General features: G+C 35.9%; 2 protein-coding genes across 6 annotated transcripts in view; one reads left to right on the forward strand and one right to left on the reverse strand.

The window, feature by feature from the left end:
• The window catches only part of CHD9 (chromodomain helicase DNA binding protein 9), a 78,182-nt gene extending 64,681 nt beyond the window's left edge, over positions 1-13,501 (reverse strand). For 2 of the 3 annotated variants that reach the window (XM_027647102.1, XM_027647100.1), the window contains exons 1-3: positions 13,424-13,501; positions 11,658-11,746; positions 6,094-7,696 (exon numbers count right to left, since the gene is read on the reverse strand). In XM_027647102.1, the coding sequence (XP_027502903.1) occupies positions 6,094-7,530 (1,437 nt within the window). In that variant the 5' untranslated portion in view covers positions 7,531-7,696; positions 11,658-11,746; positions 13,424-13,501. Of the gene's footprint in view, positions 1-6,093; positions 8,300-11,657; positions 11,747-13,423 lie in introns of those variants that run through there. The other variant, XM_027647101.1, reaches the window with a different exon arrangement.
• LOC113949010 (serine/arginine repetitive matrix protein 1-like) overlaps positions 1-16,226 on the forward strand; it is a 28,174-nt gene extending 11,948 nt beyond the window's left edge. For all 3 annotated transcript variants that reach the window (XR_003528306.1, XM_027647111.1, XM_027647110.1), the window contains one exon: positions 15,820-16,226. Coding sequence is in view for 2 of the 3 variants with exons in the window: in XM_027647111.1 (XP_027502912.1) it covers positions 15,820-15,840 (21 nt within the window). In the remaining variant the exon portion in view is untranslated. The remainder of the gene's footprint in view (positions 1-15,819) is intronic.
• Positions 16,227-18,234: the final 2,008 nt, after the last annotated feature.

An 18,234-nucleotide genomic window follows, 5' to 3' on the forward strand; every position in this document is an offset into this window, starting at 1 on the left:
TAAAACAGTAAAACAGATACTCTGGCACATTTTCCCTGTTCTTAAAAGCCCAGCAATTTTTGGGCATATTATCATAATTAATCATCTGTAAATGTGTTACAAACTAATCTCACAAACATGTACTTCCTTTCCCCAACATATGCAATTTGTAATTTATAAAAAGAAATAAAATGTATAAAAGGCTTAGATAAAACATATAAATTATATACAAAAGCAAATGCTTCATACACGTTCAACTATAAATAAAGCTTTCAAAACACTTCTCTCTTTAATGATTAATATATCATTGGCAAAACCCCATAGATTAATAATGAAATCGTATGAGATACAGCTATAATTCAAAAACTTGGTTCATTCCAGGAGCTGCACTACTTAGGCTCAGAAATACTGCCCTATTCCTCTCATTAGCTCTGTGCATTTGACACAGCTTTGCCACTTCCATTCCCACCTGTTTGTGCAGCCCTTTCTCAAATCATAGAAAGAAAGCAAAAAAAGCTGCAAAATATTGTACAAAGAAGGTCAGTGGAGGGATTACTTTCATTACTTCAGCATAGATGATAAACCTATTAGATGCTGGAAGATAACTGAATTCTGGTGCCTCACTGTGGTAGAGAATTTGAGCCCCTACAAGAATGGTGAAAAATATTCCTGAAGCACAGAAAACTAAGTCCAGTGCATACAACTTGTAGAAATGCTTAAAAGGAAAGTTCAGACAAAGATTTACATTTGCTAATATGATGTCACCCATAAAATTATCCCTAATTAAAGCAACACTATAGATACAGTGGATATGCTTAATGGGAGCTATACCAGCACTATTAAGCACTTTATGAAAAAGAACAAGGTTTTGAGACTCTTTTGGTCTGTGGGTTGTTTTTAGGGGTGTGTGGGTTTTTTACATCTCGAGATTACAAGTTATGATTGGTAATGCACCCAAATGCTTACTGGAACAGATGTCTAGATTTCAGATCATAGCACCATTAAGGCTGGAAAAGACATCCAAAATCATCAAGTCCAACCTTTGACTTGAAGCAAAGCAGGGCAAATTCTGAGATGTGTATTTTATCATGCTCAGTCATTCACTGCTTCCCAAGCAACACACATATAGCAGCACCATAATTTTATAATCTTGCATTGTACCAGCACTTAGGAGCCATAACCTATAAACTTACTATGCAAAATACCCAGTCTTTTCTACAAAGAATTTCTAGATAGTGTGATCAGTTCATTACATTTAAATATTTCTCATTACAGGCTTCCTTAAAATTAAACCACAGAGAATGTAAGAAATACACTCTAATAAATACTATACCCTTGATTTTGATACATCTTCCATAACTGCATATATCAAGTAGTTGTCTGGTTTTGGCTCTCATAACTAGCCAAGAAAACACATCACTGCTTACTGTGTGTTTCTCTCATAAAAACTTTACAGTGCCAAGATTTCGTATACAAGTAGAATAGCAACCAATGGCAGAGTAAGGGGTTTACAAGTGGAATAATCCAAAGGATAAATGTCTACAATGAGTTTAGAGCTGATATAAAAGAGAGGCATCTGATAACACAGAATTGAAAGGCCTGTGGCAATTTAGGGCATCTCAGCAGCACATAAGCTCGGGGAAAATTAATTGCCTCTCTGGTGGGACGCTCATACATGAGTTTATGGCATTCTGATAGATACAGATGTCCTGGGGTACAACACCAACCAAGCAATTATCTACAATGTTCAGATTTTCTCTGCCAAGCTTTCAACAAGGGCAAGACAAACTTCCAAAAAAACATCATCTGTTGCTATAAAACAAGTGGTAGGACAGCTCAAGCTTGCAGGCATAAAACCACTTGCATGTTTTAAGTCAGTTTTTACAAAAACAATGTGAGATACTGCAACTCATGAATACACTGAATTGTCAAGTTAGGTGCCAAACTTTCAGTCACAAAAAGGAAAAAAATTATTCATTTGATTTAAGAAGACTACTGCATTGTCCTATAGCACTTAGGATTATTAATGGAATATTATTTTTCAGTTCCACCTCAATTTGTCCGTTTTCATGTTTGTAGCCAGAAGACATTAGAATGCTTCTTACAAAATAACATACACAGTGAGATGGCTGTAAACTTCTCTTAGGACAGTTTATACTTCAGATTATCTTTCCAACTTCCTTTTTCTTCTAAATATGCAAAACAAAGTTGAAGCCTGTATTTTTGTCATCTTTTTTCAACATTATGAAAAGCAAATAGATTATTTAGCAAACTCAAAACAGTTTTAAGTGGAGTTAATAAGATCACAAGTCTTGTATTAGTCAACACTGAGGCTACATGAATCTTCAGTGCATTTCTCCACTCTACTTTCTGTTCTCTAGCTCTGATGAAAAATGCATGATGTAAAATTAAGAGGCACAAGTTATTTACAATTCTAATCTAATTACAGCAAGCATAGAAAGTGTATTAGTAGCATAAGACAGTCTAGATTGTTTTTAATTCTGCAGCATTATTACACCTAACAGACTGTATTAATTTTTAAATTAATTTCCATTAAAAGAATAGCCATAAAAGTAAAAATGTGATGAGTATGCTCGCTTTCAAATACTAAAACAAGTATTTAATGTTCTTTTTTAATTTAAATAACCTCAGTCTAACTGCAGTTAGTTGTCTAATATTGGGTCCATTCCAACAGCTACAGTTCATTAACTATTTCAGGAAATAAAGTTGTCCTTTCTGAGAAAATCTCAACCATTATCAAGCTGAAGCTATTGAAAAAAAAATTAAATTCACTAGTAATTGTTTACTCAATGTTTATAAAAGCCAGTATGAAACATGGTCTTGCTAGACAATTAACAGCTCACCTTATCTATTACATATGAAACTTATCAAAATGCCTTCCCACCCAACATCTTGTCTAAAGCCAACCAGTTTCAGTAAGAACAAAATTCCTTCTCCATCCCTTACCCCACCTTTTTTCTCCCTGGTTCACCTGCAGATATTTGTAAAATGCTCAAACAGAACAAACTCATCTTGAACTTGAAATTCTATGAAGTGATCAAAGAACAGAAGTGAGAATTAGAACTAAAGCACCTCTTAGAATTGCAGGCAGTCAAAAGACAGATCTGAAACACTTAACTTCAGTAATTGCCATACTTTTCCTTTACTACTCATACTACATACAAGGCTGATTTAAAGAGGCTTCTACATTATTTGCATCTGTACATTCCCTCTTGACAGTTTGACAGCTACTGGTTCACAACCAGTTTCTGAAAGAAACATTAAACATCCATCCCATTACACAAACTCAAGGTCAGAATCCAATTTATACAATTTATTGCACACCCCAAAATAATAAAAACCAAACCAAGCAGTTTTACAACTATCTGGTTTCTGTTGGTTTCATTTTCAAAGTTCCAGGGGAAAAACATATAAGTTTTAAATACTGTAAAGCTGCTTTGTTTTCACACCACAATAAAAACCTAAATCAACCTCCCAAGGCTTCAAATGCTCTCCACACATCTCAGAACTTTATTCTTTGTTACAAAACAATGTTGTAAAACTAATGTCAACGAGATCGAAGTAAGTCTTACAAGGTTCTGACGTTCCCAACACCAAAGTCGCAGCACCAGAAAGTTCTATCAGACCTACTTTTTGCCTCTTGGCTCCTCAAAAATGATACTAATTCCTGGATTTCTTGCCACCCCCACTTTTCCTGGAATCCACTTCCTCTTCACCCTTCACCCCCAGTATGCTCATGGGAGACCAATAGCCTCAGTGCTGCTGTTCCCAGCCCCGTGTTCTGCTGCTCCTCTTCCTGGCAGGACTGTGCACACACTCAAACAGGATCACGTTTCCCTCGGAGCTACTACACCCTGTGTCTTGAGGTTACAGAGATAACTGACAGGAGTAGCTTCAGCTGTGCCCTCCTTTTTTTTTTTTTTTTTTTTTTTTTTTTTTTTTTTTTAGGTAGAGAAGGGGAAAGAAAAGCAATGTTTATCAAAACCAACAGATTGCATCTACTGCATCACTCAGTTAACCAAGCTCACCTCGGCCACAGAGCTGTTTGTACAAGTTCCATTAACATCACACCACAACTTAGAGAAAATTTTCACCAGTAGGAATTGACAATTACACACCCCATAAGCATAAGCAGAAGTTGTAATGGAGAAGCAATCCATTGAACCAAGATCAAAGATTAAGCGTGTTAAACCCTTATCTCTAACACTAATGACGGAAAATTGAGGGAAAAGAAAAATGTTACACTGTCTCCTTCCCAGACCTGTGTCCTGCAAACTAAGTAGAAGCAAGAGTGAATAGTTCCTTCCCTTCCCAATAATTTTTTTCACAGTAAGACACTATTCTCTCAGGTAGAGACAATATTGGTAGCAAGAATACAGAGAAGTAATACAGCTACTAAAACCTTTATAAATCTGTCTGCATATCTATATATTTTTTGGAAGTTGCTTCTGTTTTGAAATGCACAGATTAAAAATGAGAAAATGTCCAGTCTCTCTTCCTTTCCAAACACAAGCTAAATTCTTACTAGAATTTAATACAGGAGTTTAAAATAAAAATTCGTACTTTCCCTCTTCACATGCACATGGATTTCAACAGATAATCTCCCAATTTTGGAAACCCTACATGACCAGCAAAGGCAGCCAAACACGTGTATTAATCATACAGAAGGTACTGCTCCTTCTGCCAAACCATCTAATGGAACAAGTTCCAGATATTCCTGTCAAATCAAATTTGGGCTGGAAACTGCCAAGCAGAGACAAACTTTGTTATTTTTAAGGTACTGATCTGTAGGTAATGCAGTCACTTATACCACTTTACAAGTATTAACAAGGAAAGCCACTAAACCAGCCTCCAAAATCATAGCAATAGCTTTCAGGATTGAAAAACTTTAAAAGCTCAAATAATAATTATTTGTGCCTTTGCTTAATAAACCTCTTTCATATTCTAAATGTATTCTCTTTTAAATTAGGAATTTTTTTAGCTGAAAAATCTGCAAGAATCTCACATATGCTGAGGTTTCTAGCAGCTGTAATAAGAACATAATTTTGCTGGTTACAGTGTTGTGAAAAAATACCTTTACCTCCCTACTTTATTTGCTTTTGAAAAGCTTAACTCTCATAAAAGACCAAAGTGATCCAGAAGCATCAGTCTGTATTTCAATTTAATGACTTACATACTTCCTCTAAAGGAGAAGATGCTGATACAGATGAAGATAAAGGCCAGCATTAGAAAAGTGGACTTAATATTTGAATTAAAACTATTTCAAAAGTCACTAAGTTACATATAAGAAAGCAATCATAAGAAACTGTACAGACTGAAGAATTGAAGGACTATCTTTCTGAACATTTCAATACTCACACAGTTTTAATTTCTTTTCAGTTTTGTCTCTGATAAACTGAAAAGCACTGTCTGCAAAGTTTGTTTCTCTTGTATCCCATTAAAAAAACCTACAGTACAATTTTTATGCTGTTTTGTCTGCACAGAGAGGACTTGGATACTCGCAGTAGATGTGCACGTTATACTCAAACAACTGCTGAGCTTTTTGGTTTAGCCAAAAGTAGCAAAATCCAACATATACACAGCCTTTTATATGTTTTCTATTATTACTAATAACAAAAGCAGGAATAAAGTGTGCACAAAGACACCAAGCAAAGGACCGAGCAACAACTTAACCGCTGCAATTCTTGCAGGAAATCAGCCACACAAACCTTATCAGAGCTCTTAAAAACATTTTTCTGTAAGTACTTTTCAAGACAATAAGCCATTATATTTGCAGCAAAATCATTAACCAATTTTCTCTGCTGTACTTCAGAAATATAAGCAGCAGAAGGAGTGGTACCATGTTAATATATAAATATTTCAGGTCATCTAAGTCTTGTTTTCTGAAGTAAGAAAACAACAGCAAAAAACAAGGTCTGCATAAACTGGTTCTTTTCTCCTAAACTAGCCATCACCTAGACTTCTTCAGGGTCAAATAACAGCTCAGAGACTTCAGTTATCATGCTTTGACATAAAGACCAATCACTATTATTCATTTCACCAGATCAGGCAAATCAAACAGCTCAAACCCCTGCCCCCCAAATCCCTACATACCTGTCCTTGTAAGGTCACACGACTCCTGCCTTGCAGGTGCTGATTAGAAACTGAAGAATGCCAGGGATGGATCTGACTTTGAGATTGTGCCCGAACCAGATCGGATGACTGTGTTACTTGCTGGGGGGTTATATGGTGTTCTAGGTCATGCTCTAAAACATGGCTTGTGCTATCCTGAACAAATGCAGAATCATCAAACTGTGGCAGAAGGTCTTCCTGAAGGAGGTCATCTGGGTCAAGTCCTGTGAATGGTTCATTATGAGTCTCGACTTGATGAAGTAAGTTGTCATCTAAAGATGTAAAACCGTTGCTTTCAATAGGATCAGTGAAATGGCTTATCTGAGAAGCAGAACCAGTGGAAGATGAAAAATTAATATTCACAGGAGAGAGTTTTGAACTACTAAAGTTGCCCTGAGGATGCGCAGAATGCAACATTTGAAAAGTATTTGAATTCAAAGGTGTATTAGGATTCAACATGTGCTCAGTTGTTTCTTGCTTGGTCCCTGTTTGAGATGTAAAGGCATCGCTTCCAGTGAAGTCAGAGATAGAGTGCGTCTGCTGGCTGGTAGAAAGAGCTGTTGTAGGCTGAAGAAGGCTGGTAGGAGAAATGTGGTTATTGGAGTAAGAATAAGGAGATGAAAATTGTTGACTATTACTAACAGAACACGGAGTAATAGTTGGGGACTGTCCATCAAAATTTCCTTCCTGATTCCCACAAAAATGTAATGAAGCACTTGCAGTTTGAGAAAACGGCTGAACGGACAGAGGCTGCTGTGAAGTCGATGGATTAGAAACTGAAGGAGGGTGGTTAACACTGACTCTGAGAGAAGTAGACACGTTCACTTCCATGAAGTCTTTTGGCTGACTCAGAGCATCCTGCCCCGTGTTGTTTCTGCTTTGTTGCGACCGTAGCGAGGCACACTGATGCTGTGGTTCATTAGCCTGAAATAAGGCAAAGTCATGGTGTGCTACAAAGCTTTTGTTTTGCTGCATAGACTGAGAATGTCCTTGGTGAAAAGGGGACCCATTTTGATTGGAAACCGTTGTGGCAGTTTGATGGCCCCACATAGGACTGCCATCGGCCACATCTGGAAACATCCCATTGGACTGGTTTTGCGGATGAACTGGTGAACAATTGAATTGAGAGTGTGGTGATAAGACATTGTCAGCTGAGCTATTAAAAGACTGATTTACTGAGTGAAGCTTCAGTGAATCATACTGATTCAGCTGATCAAACTCACTCATCTTTTGTTGATTTTGAGCATCTTGCACATGGTTCAATGAGTCTATGTGCAAAGGTTCAAATTCTGCACCCAAATTCAATTCATCAACAAGTGAAACAGGTCCAGGTTGAACAAAGGCATCATCTGACAAACCTTCTAAGGTCTCACTAAAAAGATTGGCATCATCAAAAAAATCCATCATAGGATCAGTCATCTTGAGAGGTCTGTTCTGCTTTTTCTCTTAACTCCAAATGGAGTCAGTTTTGTCTCTCTGCAGTGAACAGAAACAAATGACATCCGGCAGTCACCACCTTATCCAAGGCATGCCAACATCCATTAGTGCTTCTGATGAAACAGTCGCCTTCAAGTGTTAAAGCATCCTAAGGGAAAGGAAGGGGGGGAAGAAAAAAAAAGAAAAATTAATGGCTTTTCTCATTGCTCCTTCCCGTCCTCAACATTTTTAAGGATTTTTGATATTTTGTTCATAAAATTACGCTTATGTTAAAACCACAGATAAATAACTTCGTTTTGCTTATACTCGCTGCCCAATGCAGGGTTTATAATTTTTGTCCCTTATTTAATTATGATTTAAATGTAACAGTTTCATTTTTTCATTCACTCAAAGCACAGTTTTAGATTCTTTTTGGCCATATTCATGAAAATTACCAAAATGTACCAGAATTGCTTTTTACTAGTCCAGGATTAGAATTTGCTTATACAGAAATCATATAATACACAAGATATATACAGTAGTTCTGTATGTTTAAACAAAAAACTTGAAGGTTATAAACTACATTTAAAATCAGTAGGAAAAGCTGAGATACCTTGTTTCTTCTATTTAAGTTGCATTAAATAAGTTTCTGAGAAACAGTATTTTATCTCTTAAAGACTTAATAGACTCTTGTTTGGAGGAAAGACAAGAGAATGAATACAGTGATACAAAGATAAAACATAGGAAGGAACTACCTTTACTTCAACAGAGTTTACACACTTACCTAGTTTTGAAACATTTTGAACTGTTCATAGTATCACTCAGCAATCACCAGTGAATTACTTTGCAATCAGAGATTTAAGGCAAGAGTTGAAAAGGGGGTTAATTTAACTTTAGCCTAAAAGCTCACACATTTCTAGTATAATCAAACAGAATGGGAAATGAATAAAAATGTGTGTCTGTGATAATTTACCTCCCCAGTTAAGTAGTAACCCTCTATAATATGGGAGCAATCACTTTAAATGAGCATCTTGATGGAATAATCATTCCTTTATCCTGTTAATACATATCTCTAATTAAAGGGGAAAAAAAAAGGAAAGAAAACAGCCACAACTTTTAATTCCTGACCCTACTACTAAAGATCACCTTCATGCTCTCCTCCCCCACTTCAATTGTAATTCCTTGATGAATTTTCTCAATAATAAAATGAGTATAGGATCCTTCCAGAAATAAACACCCTGCAAATCTGAAATATTCTCTGATGGACAAGGTTCATGTTGAACCTACTAAGCACAAAGTAGTCTTGGACAAGCTGATGAAAAGCCATTCTGCTTATACTCCTAGTGCACTGAAGGTGGTGTGACCGCAGTCAGAATAAAGCCAAACTTAAATTCACAAACCATGCTTAGGGTTTGAGTATATAAAACTTCTGGTCTCCACAGAGAAAGGACAGATGGATCCTGTATCATACTGAAAGGCACCAATTGGTGACATCTATCAAGTATGGATTGGTATGACTGTTAATGAATTGAGAGAAAAGAATGCTATTAAAAAAGTGACAGAAGCTTAGGAAGATGACAGCTTAGCACAGCAAAGTAGCCGTGGTTTCCAGATGATACATGTACAATTATTGCTTAAAGTTAGGATATCCTAAAGTACCAAGATAAAGGAAGCATTAATATAGATTAGACCTCATTATCTTCTAACACTGATTAAGTTGTCTGCTTCTGATTAAAAGCAATCCAATGATGACTTTCCCAGTATCAAACTTCCTTCCAATGCCTTCCAATCGATGACAAATGAAGAGCAGGATCCAGGTAGATGACCTGGCATGGGTTTAGGGTATTATAGCATGGCTGATATAATCATCCCTGCATTTGCTAAATTCTGTGTAATATCCAACAGTAGAACAGCTTTGTGGCTTTCTGTGACTGGCCCATCTATTAGCAGATGGAATACTGTGTCAAAAGAGTGGATAATACAGCATGCTAAAAACCAGATAGTGAAAAAACTGATCACTTCTGCATACTATTAAGAAATGAGAGACATTCCCTCCCCAATATTAAAAGACAATTACACTACCATTACTTGTCAGATTTTAACTAAAGCTTTGGTCGAGTTCAAAAAGCTCAGTTAATTAAATAATACAGAAATTAATTCCTACTGATGTGCCAAAATAAATGATATTTCATCACAGATTCAAAGATCAATGTACATGTCAGATTTGAAAGGCATAGAGGGACAGCACAATTTCCTCAAAATCCCAGTAATGTAGAAGACTAAAAAAAGAACATTTAGACATTTAGTAGATATGAACTCTATTGATCTCTAACAGTTAGGAGTGTTTGTACTAGAGTGCCATGATATCTGTAGCTAAATATGGATTGAAAAGATGAATTTTCTCTTATTGGTATCATGAAAATTTGGATAAAACCTGGTTGGGTAGCCTGTTTCATTAAATAAAAACACACACATGCAATTACATATATATATACACGTATGCATTATTTTATTTTGAAATTACTCTTCACTGGTATGCATTTCTAATTATTTTTGAGTAATGAGCCATCTCTTTAGTAAAATCATACCCTCAACGTACTGGTTTTGTTTAGAACTCCATTTCTGCTACAGAGTTCACAGACATCATGCTAAATACTCCAAAGCTCACTCAAGTACCTTGTATTTTAATTTGAAGATGACAAAGATTTGAAATGTATGGGCTTAAACTAAGTAAGTTCCAGTCCATGGCTACAGTTCCAGCTACGAGTAAGAGCATAAAACTGGAGCAAAGTGGCATGTGTGTGCTTGTCAGAGTAACTCAGAGTAGTCTGTTATCAATCCTACACTGGTTTTGCTTGCACCAAACACCTCATGTAACTGTTTCCCTCCTTCTACTCCCCAGACATGAACAAACTCCCCTCCTAAGCCTTTCCTCCTTTCTTGCAGGTAACATCTGGGAAATAAATATAATTAATATAAATAAAGGTTTAGAGAAAAAAAACCCAACAACAAAAAACCCCAACAAACAAAACAAAACCCAACAGAAAACAAACAAACAACAACAAAAAACCGAAACACAAAACCCCACACCCAAACACTAGTTTATTGATCGTTATAGTTGTTCATGAAAGTTCAAGTCAGCCAACATGACAAATGACAAATTTCACTTGGAAAGAAAATCCATTTTTCAATGCAACTGAGGACAAATTTCTACCATTCTCAACCATGTTTGCCTTCACTATGAGTGGGACAATTTCTTACTGAGAACAGCTTTGCTTAAGCTGAACAGAGCAAAACCACACCAAAGTATATCACAGAACTCTCTGCATAAAACAACATGGTATCAGAAAGTCCCACAGTGTGCTTAGGCTATAAGCACTATACTTCCTCAAGAGATCTATATTAACATTAATTTTTAACTCAATTTTTAACTGAAGCCTCGAAATTATATTTCATCAAGCTGTACTTAATATATGGAGAGAACGGATTATGACAAGTTCTGTAACATATGAAGTAATCTTAGTTGTTTTCTTTAGATACCTACAAAAATTAAAAATACCAGTAGTTTTTAGAAAAAAATGTATTTTCTAGTAAGATTTTTGTGGCTGTTTTGTTTCTACTGTTTTGACATGCAGGTGTGTGTAACACTACAGAGTTCCTTCAGATTAAATATGGTTGACATTATTGAGTAAAAGGGTTGTTTTTTTTAATTGCACAAAATTCAGATCCTTTGCTTTTGTTGCTTTCCAAGTTGGAGTCACTTTCTTCCCAAAACTCCAAATTCAAAAGATGTGTGGCAAGACACACAGGCTTGTAGAACTGTTGTATATATGGGAAAAGGAGTCAGACCACAGACCAACTTACACATTCTTTACCACTGCTTCTCTATCTATAACACTAAGAGTTAGTGATTTAATTAGAGCATTGATACTTAGACATATGAATTCCAGAGTTTAATTATTAGTTTGGGTCAAAATTAATAGCTAGCATAGGCACCTAAAGAACCTTTTACTATAAAAGTATCTGATAAACCCTTAAGACAAAATTAGGTTGCCTAAATCTTCTAAATTAAAAATATACCACAAGATATTAAAGGAAAGGGCCCAAGTCAAGACAAAAAAAAACCTTACCAATGAGTATAGAACACATCTCTTTAATGAAGAATTAAGAAGCTCAGAGATGTGCTTTAAATCCAGATGGATACCTCATCATTAGAGACCTGAAAATGAAGCATGTTACACAAGTCACACAATAACCAACTTCAGAAGTGTACATTCAAATGCAACACCTGAAACTCAAAATTTCAATAGATACCATAAAACCAAGAACAGCAGAATTAATACACAATCTCTGGTAGCCATGATTTTGTAAGCCATAAATAGGCAAGTGCTCCTTTTGTAGGACTACTAAAAATAACCCAAGCCTACAAACCTCCAAAGATGAAGGGCAGAGTCTGTGCCAGAATACTAAAAGGTTTATGGCAACTTTAAGATACAATGTAAGTACCCAAAAAAAAAAAAAAAGTTTTAGACCTAGGTTTTAAATCTGTCAGTCCGAGAAGTCCTGTACATGTCTTCTAACAGCAGAGTGCTGTTACACACTGACAGATGGAGTTGCCAATGGGAAGTGACACTGCCTTTCCAGGGGAACACACTTGCATGACAGTTTTATCCTGCTCCTTGCCTTGACACCAGGTAGAGGAGCTCAGCTTCAAGAGGTTCTCTTTTTATCTGGAAGAGGCTTCAAAACATTACTCAGTTTAAGGGAAAATGTGTATGGGGTGAAAGTAAAGGCTTCTAAGGCCTGTGTGTAAAAGCCTCAAAGCAAATAAAACCACTCTGTAACATTAAAAGACAGACAAAGTTTGTATATGAACTGACATTCTATACCAGTGTATTTTTCCATTTCAAAAACATGACCATTCTCTCCATGAGGTTCCCCTCATGATGACAAACTCTTAAACACCTTTGCAGGACTATTAATACAGTTTAATCTTTAATCTTCATTAAAATATATTATATATTTCTGTATGGAGAAGCGGATTGTAACACAAAGATTATTTCCTTTCACTACATCTTTGAAACAATGTTGTAACATATGCCAAAGATATAAATTGGTTATAACAGTTACTAAAAGCCTGCAATGTTCCAGTAAAAAAAAATTATCTCATTCTAATTGAGTACATTAATTAATACATTTATCCCCCTTTTATTACTCAGTAACTTCAAGACTTATTCCAAGGCTGCTAAACTAAAATATCTCTGCATTAATGGGGACACTTCATGTGCAGAGATATTTTTCTAAAATTCATAAAAAATAAGCATGTACCCAAACACATATGTAGGGGAAGGCTGTTAAAATACTTTCATTCTTTTTTGCCATCTATGTGAAGTAATATGAATTTTGTATCAAAACAGCCAGAAAACTTGCTCTAGGTATTCTCTTTTTCTGTACTGGAACTCCCATCACACAAACAGCTCCCATCAATCACAAATCCTTTTCACATCCAGAAATTAGAACTGAGTTTGAAACTATTTAACTGTGAGGTTCTTTGCACTTCAATATATCTTTTTGTTCCTAAACTTTTGCTTTTTTAAAAGTTCTTTGTTCACTAAACAAAATTAAAGCATAAAGGTTTTACAATATATATGTTAGCTGAACAGAGGTATTCAAAAATTTATTATTTGAAAAAAGAAAAATCAAAAACTTGCAATCAAGTAATTTATCCCAGCTGTAAGAGTTCAACAGGGAAAAGAAAAACCTAATTCACCTGTAACTACCATGTAAGATAAACGCTATCTTGAGTTCTTGGCTATCCAAAACAGCTATGTATCCTTCCCCAACTGGATTCTTCTTGAATCCTCAAGATAAAAGAGAAAAAAAAGATGTTTCTTACTCTTTAGGACAGTGTCCACTTGCACGAACAGGTTCCAATAAGGAGACAATTGTGGAATACTTTGAAGTTTGAAAAAACCTATGTCAAAAAAAAACATATATAACTAAACATACATTCACTAGATCTACAGTACATTATTCTAAGTGTAAAATACAATAAATACTTCAGACACTGGAAAAATCACTGAGCCAAAGAGAAATTCACAAAAAGGAACTTAAAGCTTTCTTAAGCAGCAAAATGGAAACTATCTCCCCAGGTTCTCAAATAAGCTATATTGCACATGAACTTTTACATACACACATGTATGTGTGTATATATATATGCACACACATATAAAGCTCTGTTAAATGTGATGTTAAAGGAATGTTCTGTAGAGATCCCTTCTTTGGGAGAGGGTCTTAAGATTTGCTTTTAAATCTTGAATTGGCAAAATTAACTGATATACAATAAAAGTTACACTGCTAAACAGAACCAGAACTACATTTGTTATAAGCATGCCTAGATCCATATTAAACTACCTTAGAAAGTTTTTAAAAAATCATCTCCCACAGCCCAACTAATACAGTATCTTCATAAAACACTGAAAGAAAAATGCACGTCCCTAAGTGCACATGGATTTCCTTGTTTTGTGATGAATTTCCAAAGCATTAGTATTACTAATAAAAAAATGTGACCAACAGTAATCTTGGTTATTTCACTAAATATCTGAAGGGAGGGTGTCAGAGGCTGGACCAGGCTCTGCTCGGGGGTGCCCAGCAGTCGGACAAGAGGCAACGGGCACAAAGTGATGCACAGAAGTTCCACCTGAATACGAGGAGGAACTTTGCTGTGCAGTGACCAAGCACAGACAGGGTGTGGAGTTTCCCTTCACTGGAGATATTCCAGAACCATCTGGACACAATCCTGTGCAATGTGCTCTAGGAAGACCCTGCTTGAGCAGGAAGCTTGGACCAGATGACTCGCCGTGGTCCCTTCTAACCTGATCCATTCTGTCATTCTTATTTTGGACACTAAAGCACAGACTGTTATACACATTACTGTAACAGGAAGTAAACTATTCATTTCAATTAGGTGAGAATAACTACAAAATTTCTGGTTTTTAAAACATCATGTAAATTTTAATGAAATAGTTTAGTTTTGCACAACATTCTTGTGTGCTTTTATGTCTTCAGTCTTGGCAAATACCTTTAGAAAGTTTAACAGCACCAGTTGAAGACATCATTATTTTCAACTACCTTCTTCACCTGCCAAAGGTTATTGCACTTAAAGTAAAACCTGCAGAACAAAACACATAGGTGTGCATCTGCTGCTTCAGCATGTAGTATCCCAATTTAGTTTTAACCCTTTCTCTTTTTTGTTTAAACAAACCCATTAGACTTTGCACTAAATGTGAAGTCTATCTATCTATATATATATATTCTAATTTGTCATTTATATTTGTGGACATCAATTGCAATAAAGGTTCAATAATAATACAGAGAATGACAACATCATAATCTGCTACAGTTGACAGTACTCTAGAAAGATACCAAAAGTTTGGAGCATCTTCTTGAAAAGAACAATGTTTATCCCCAAGTCAGTTTATTTTAGTAAAAATAACTGTTAAGAAGTTCAGGGGTTTGGCCATGAAACTACTGAAGGAAACCATACTAGTAACCAGTACTGCTCCTAAAATATTGCAGTTTTGCTTCTCTAAAGTGTATCTGTGAAGACTTTCAAATATTTCAGGACTTAAGAGACTTTCTGCTTATTTTTCTAATACAGGTAAAGTCTTCCCATGTTTAGTTCTTCATAGTTTTGGATACCACTAAAACTAACTTTTTTTTTTTTTTACTGTATCTGTACAGAACGCAAATGCCTCTTTTCACCCCCTTTAGTTGTCAAAAGAGTCAGAGTAACATATTCAGTGTAATGTATTTGTAATTTACAGTGAACTTCTGATCACTAGAAAGACAGTTACACAAACTTTCTTGTAAGTTTAAAAAGAAAACTCTCTGGTGCTGCTGAGATTTCAGATGTAAGCATTACAGGATTTCTATCATTTTGTCATAAATTTCAGCATGACACCTTAATTAGACCTACACAATATGTGTCCAAATTCCAGTATCTTTCCCGAGGAACTACATTGCCATTTTAAGATTTAGAGAAGCATTTGCATTGAAAACCAGAAAAAAAGCCTTCTCATTTTCACATGTGGCCTGAACCAAGATTTCATTACAAAACATCACAGACAGAAGACTTCAGAACACAGTCCTCTTTCATTTCACAATCTGATAATACACTAACTTCCAATAATTCTCATGTTGTAGCCTGATAAGCATCTTTGTGAACTACTGCAAGTTTATAACCTGGAAGTACCAACTAGAACAACGCAAAGGATCGTGTCTGTTTTACAGATGCCTCTGGATCCTTATTGATGAGTACAGATAACAGCTGTAAAGACCTGACACTGACAGACAGAAGTCTGCTTTGGGGGGAAAAAAAGGAGCACAATTCCAAGTCCTGACAGTACCACTATTTAACTGAACAAAACAGGTTCAGCCACCCCACTGCACACTGCATGAGCTAGCAAAAGGAGTTTGATCTATAACACAAGTCTGCCCCATTCAGAGGGAGGCTGCACACAAATTTCCAGTTGTTTTGGTTTTTTGGGGTTTTTTGAACTATTTGTAAGGAGATTTGATATGAAAGTTTCCTAAAGAAGTTCCCCCCAGGCACATGTCAAGCAAGACATTCTGAGTTTGTGATTTTTTTCAATATACTCTTCTTAAATTAGGAAATCACTTAAAATTAGTAACTCAAACAAAACATCACTTTTCATTTTGTGTCGTGGTTTCCAGCACACTCAGGACATGTTCCTGAATTCACCTGCAATGGACAGAGACTCCAGAAAACTCCTACTGTGCCATCAATACACTGTCACAAGAGTCTGACAGTCAAAAGGGACTTTTAAAAAACTTCCTCAGTTAAATGGGACAATAGTCATCTGTTCCTCAAGCATATCAATGAACTAATTCTTAAGAACTTACATAAAAATCTGTCTCTGAAGCTAAATTTTAGTTTAGTTTCTGAAAAACAGCAAAAAAATTCTTTGAAGAACTACATACTGAAAGCAGTGACACCGTAGTATGTGGAATGAGGCCCATTGTCTTACCTGACACTGCTTTTAATGTTAGTGGAAGCCACTAACTACAGTAGCTTTACTCCAGGGCAACTGAAAACAAAAACATATTGTATATAATCCTCGGATTTCTTCTAAAATATGGAATATCAGATGGGCAGACTTTCATGCCATTATACAGATGAAGTCTTTCTGAAGCTTAAAGGTTCATTACAATGTTAAGTATCAAATGTTATAAAACCACTCCCTTCAAAAGCCATTTGCAGAACCAATTTTGTAGGAATTCCTGAATTTAGTGACCAACATAAAAGAGTGAACCAAACTTCTAATACTGTTCATGCAGCACAAGGAAAAGTGCTCAAGAATACATTGCAGAAGGAAACCATTTGGTAACCAGAGTTACATTTACAAATATGACTCAGATAAAACAAAGTCAAATTTACTATTTGTCTCCAAAAAAAGGATGGGAACATCTTCCTGCAAATTCTAACTACTGATTTAAGATTAAAACAAAAACGTGTCTCTCAAAAAGAGAAAGATGCATGTACACTGCCAGCCCAAAGACATTAATATTTGGAAGCTCTTGGGTAATCTGTATGGATGAAGTTGGAGACCTCAACACATTTGCTCACTGACAGATGCCATATCAAACCAATGGATTTCTGCTGAATTCTAAGTTTTAAAAAAAATGCTTCCTACCTTTTAACTTGTTTCTTGCAGCTTAGTAAGTGAACATAATGTAAAGGCAGCACTGAAAGTGGGACTTGGATCCAAGGTGCTGCCAAAAGAAGCCTTTTACTTGATCACTAAAGCTTGTTCTAAGAGGTAGCCAAGTATATATCCAGATTCTAATATATAAGTTTTGAAAGTACTGCTAAGGTGTTTAAATTTCTGAAGTCACAATAAATCTTAATTAACCACATTGTTAAAAAATGTTTGATTTAGAGTTGGTCTTCTGCAAGTTTTCAGCACTGCAGTTATTCAAAAACATGGTCATTGCAAATCAAATTATACTTTTTTCAGGTAATACTTCTAGGAAAAAACACTGCTGAAAAAAAGATCTCTCCTCCCTACACTACTGTAAATAAGAAAGTCATGTGTTCAGCCTGTTTGACTTTTGTCCAGCTCACTCTCACAATTATGAACCGGTCAGACAGAGAAAATACGAGAATTTTGCTATTCCTTCAGCCAAAGCAAGAGCCACGAGCTCTTTGCAGTTGCTGTTTTATCAGCAAAATAATTGCTTCTTAATATCACAATTTCTTTTGCTGAAGGGGAAAGAGAATACTTCAACAGCATAATAATGCTAACTATCAATTCTTGAGTGTTTGACTAAATAAGCAGCTGTTTTCTCCATCGCCCGTGTCTGTGTATGCAGACACCCGGCATTCCTCACGCACCATTTCTGACTGCAGGAAGAGCACTAGGAAATGGAATGAGGACACCATGTGAGCCCCAAGGAAGTGTGAGATTTCAAAGTGTTCATTAAGCTCACAGCTCCACAGTTTGATGGAGCCAAAAGCGTTAAAAGGACAAGTCTAGGGAGGTCAGTGGAAGAATACAAAGTATCGACAAAACTAGATTGGTTAGAAAAGAAACCGAGTGCTAAGGGTTACCAGACTTCAGTTAAACACAGGAAAAGTGTTTCATCTGGATGATTTAGGAATGTAAGTACTAAATATCACTGAGA

This window comes from Corapipo altera, unplaced genomic scaffold (genome assembly GCF_003945725.1).
Source record: "Corapipo altera isolate COAL_440 unplaced genomic scaffold, ASM394572v1 62, whole genome shotgun sequence".
Taxonomy (NCBI): Eukaryota; Metazoa; Chordata; class Aves; order Passeriformes; family Pipridae; genus Corapipo; species Corapipo altera.